This window comes from Trypanosoma equiperdum (assembly GCF_001457755.1).
Source record: "Trypanosoma equiperdum strain OVI genome assembly, contig: ctg_216, whole genome shotgun sequence".
Classification (NCBI taxonomy): Eukaryota; Euglenozoa; class Kinetoplastea; order Trypanosomatida; family Trypanosomatidae; genus Trypanosoma; species Trypanosoma equiperdum.
In genome coordinates this window covers 6800-10205 of record NW_027124106.1, presented here as the reverse complement: position 1 = coordinate 10205, position 3406 = coordinate 6800, and the positions used below count along the sequence as shown (strand labels likewise).

Below are 3406 nucleotides of genomic sequence, written 5' to 3'. Positions count from 1 at the left end.
AAAAAAAAAAAAAATCGTGCGGGCAACACAACACCACCAACACACATACACACTCACAGTCACCTGGTTTTTTTTCGCGGAAACGTGAAGGCGAAAAGTCACGCACTGTTTTCACCGACGACCCGCAAGTAATTTCAGCTGACAAACACCTGTGACGGGTTTTCCTCCGTCAGCGTCATATATTTATATTCGCGGGGCCCTCCACACCGTCGACAGCAAATCGAAAGAGGAAAGGCTCCCGCACCAGGCGACAAAACTGAGTGGTCGTGCGTGACCGAAATATAAAGGGAAATAGCAGATGTGAAAGCAACAGGTGTCAGTCCATTCTGGCGCTTGCGCTGTTCCACATCCGCAACTGTGCACAGGACAGGAAAGGAAACAAGACAGGAGGGTGATGAAAATAGAGGAAGGGCATGACCTGAACATCAGACTCTAACATACCACCAGCACGGTGAGCGTGTGTGCGGCTATGAGCGCGAAGTGGCATGTTGATGTACTGCATCATTTCAAGTGCCCAATTCACACCACCACCTCCTCCTCCTCATCCCTCGAACCCCTCCTTGAAAGCCCCCTCTCCCAAACTCCCGTGCAAAGTTTACCTGGGTCAGCTAATGCATATGATAGAACGATCCTTCACAGTCCAAAGATCAGGACGTTGTTGCATCACCTGAAGAGCCCCGCCCGCCACATCGTACACCACAATGTCTAGCGAAGCAGCTTCGAAGGCTCTCCTCATGAGCGAGGCTGCAATGAGCGATCGATAACCTGTGGCGCAATAAACAACGATCTTGCGAATCCCCCGACATCCTGGCCGGCACTTGAGACCGGATGCAAGCGCGGCTTCGTACATTCTATCAAGTATAATGCGTCCAAGCTCAGGGGAAGGCCAGCCGCCACAATGCACGTCTGCCTCTGGTGTCAGTTGCTGCGCTACTAAATCCAGGGCAGTTATGTGGCACAGGTCTCCCAAGGAAAGAAACACGCTACGCGTGTGCGAACCATTCCTGAACTCGTAAGGAGTCCGGCAGTCCAAGACAAGCGTGTCCTCTGCTGGTTCGATGAACTGCAATTTCTGATAGCAGTCAAGCCGCGACTGCGCAGAAGCGGTTGAATCGAATACCCATGTGAGGTGTCGCGGTAGATGCCGTGAGTCAACGGTCGCCGGAAGACTTGTTGTTACGTCCACACGGTTAAATACCTCCTTTTCCTGCCCGTCCACCGCGTGGACGCCACAAGGAGGGCACAGCTCCTGCAAAGTGAAGGTTTCAACGGAGGCACCTGGTGAAATCAGCTCCAGACGTTGACGCGCCAAGTGGCACTGCCTCTCGTTTGCACAGACAACAACTACTGGCTGGAGGGGCTTCAACATGCACTGCAACCACAGCTCCGCCTTCTTCACACCGTAAGCTGCAGCAGGAAAGGTCATGGGAACGTTTACAGACCCCTTTAAATGCATTGTCACGTGATCCGCTGCACTGCGTATGTCCACAACAACAGGACCCGGGCAAGGGGAGGTAAGGGCGCAAGCCGGTGGCGGTAACAGACGGCGCCTTAGGAGTCCCTCCCCGCTTCCACCAAATGCAGATGGAACAGAAAGTAAATTCCATTCTCGAACATGCGAGACCAACAACGGCTTTGGTAACCGCGGGCGATCAAGCATGTGCTGGGCATATTTCTCAGGGTCTAAGATTTTGTCCATTACCGTGCGAGAGTGTTTCATCCTCTTCATATCCCCGATATGTACGGCCCAGTAAAGATCCAACTGGTGCGTAACATTACTGTAACCTCCGTGCGAAGGGAAGACAACAACGTGATCCCATGGCTGCACATGACCCGCGGCAGGATCAGGAAAGAAATACGCATCCCAAACTCGCTCCCTGAGAAAGCGCCGTGCCACCTCAGGGGCCGGCATTGCGCTTGTGTGTTGGAGATCCCCTTGAGGCTCGAGGGGAAGTGGAAAATCACCGAAGAATTCGTAACGAGGCACAGCATCTGTCCCCATCACAGTGCCCGTGAAGAGGGCGAGCAACTGTGCATCCAGGTGAAGTTCAACGACAAGACACTCCGGTGAAAAAGAAGGAACCGATATGCACCGCAAGTGTAGGCGTGAACTTAAATGGAGTGACAACCCGTCAGAGCAACCGTACCCCGTCGACACAAAAGGCGTACCGCTCAGTAACTTTGCGGTTGGGTGATGCTCAAGTAGAGCCGCGTGCCCCATAGCAATATCGACGAAGCAGTGAGTGAGTACAATTCCGACCAACTGAACCTGCAGAAAGGCCAGATCCTCCTCGTAGCATGAAACATCCACCTGGGGGTCAATAATGGCAGCCGCTCGCTTGGAAAGATCCGCCACAAGGAAGGATGCTGTACGTGTGGCTTCGTGCACATAGTGACGAAGCACGAATGGTACATCGTCAGGTGAAATATTCGGTTGGCAGTTGTGCAGTAACGCCAGTGGAAGAAAGTGATAGGACATAAACCTCTCAAGTTTTTCTACAGCGTCAGGGACCTCCTTGTCGTGTAGGCGGTGCACGACAATTATTCGTTTCTCAGCGACAACCGCAGAACGCGGAGCGGTTATGAGCGGCTCACCTCGTCCTCGCTTGACCCCGCCATTTCTGCCGCGCAACGCACCGTCGCCCCCCACAACTGCTGTTGCTCCTGCCATCTCAGTCACTCCTTCCTTCAACCTTCCGTCATCAGCGACGGCCGCCGACTCCACGCACGAGTCATCATCGCCAAACAGCTGGCTTTCCTCCATAACTGGGGCAATAAGCGTGGTAACCAGTCGCAATATTGGGGCGTAGCGATTGCGGTACTCCCGGAGGCGCCGCGTCACATCAGCGCAACGATTGTCGACAAGTGCTCCCGCCACCTCTAACAGTACCGGCTTAAACCGGGAGCCGTTCGCCCTCCCCGCTTCAGAAACCATCACAACGCTTATTACACTTCCTTTCCCGTACCTTCACCAATGGTGTAAATCAGTATAAACAGGTCAACCGAGTTGCGTTTGGAAGAGATAAGGGGGGTATCAGGCCCAAAGTTCTCTTTTAGTGGGTTTTCCAAAATGCATCAGACACCAACACATTTCAAAATAAAAAAACGTCAGAGGGAGAAATTTTATGTGCTTGGAATAAAATAGGGACCTATTAGGTCTAACTCTAACCACATGCAGGGCATCAACTCAGGAGAGAGTTAAAAACAATAAACAGGCAGTAGTGAGCGGCAGCTGGTACCCTCCTACAAAATCATATCTTCTCTCAACGGGGAAAAGTTAAAAAAAACGGCCCAAATGCAATATCCAACACACCTTCTACCCCTCAAGAGAGCGCAGGCCACTTGACTTGTATGGGAAATTTTCTTCCGTGTGAGTTTATGTTTATGCACACACACACACACACAC

The 3406-nt window shown here is 52.3% G+C and overlaps 1 pseudogene across 1 annotated transcript; it reads right to left on the bottom strand.

Moving 5' to 3' along the window:
• Positions 1-595: 595 nt before the first annotated feature.
• Positions 596-2935, bottom strand: TEOVI_000069400:pseudogene (annotated as a pseudogene). Its single transcript has one exon. A coding segment is annotated over exon 1 (2340 nt).
• Between the last annotated feature and the right edge of the window lie 471 nt (positions 2936-3406).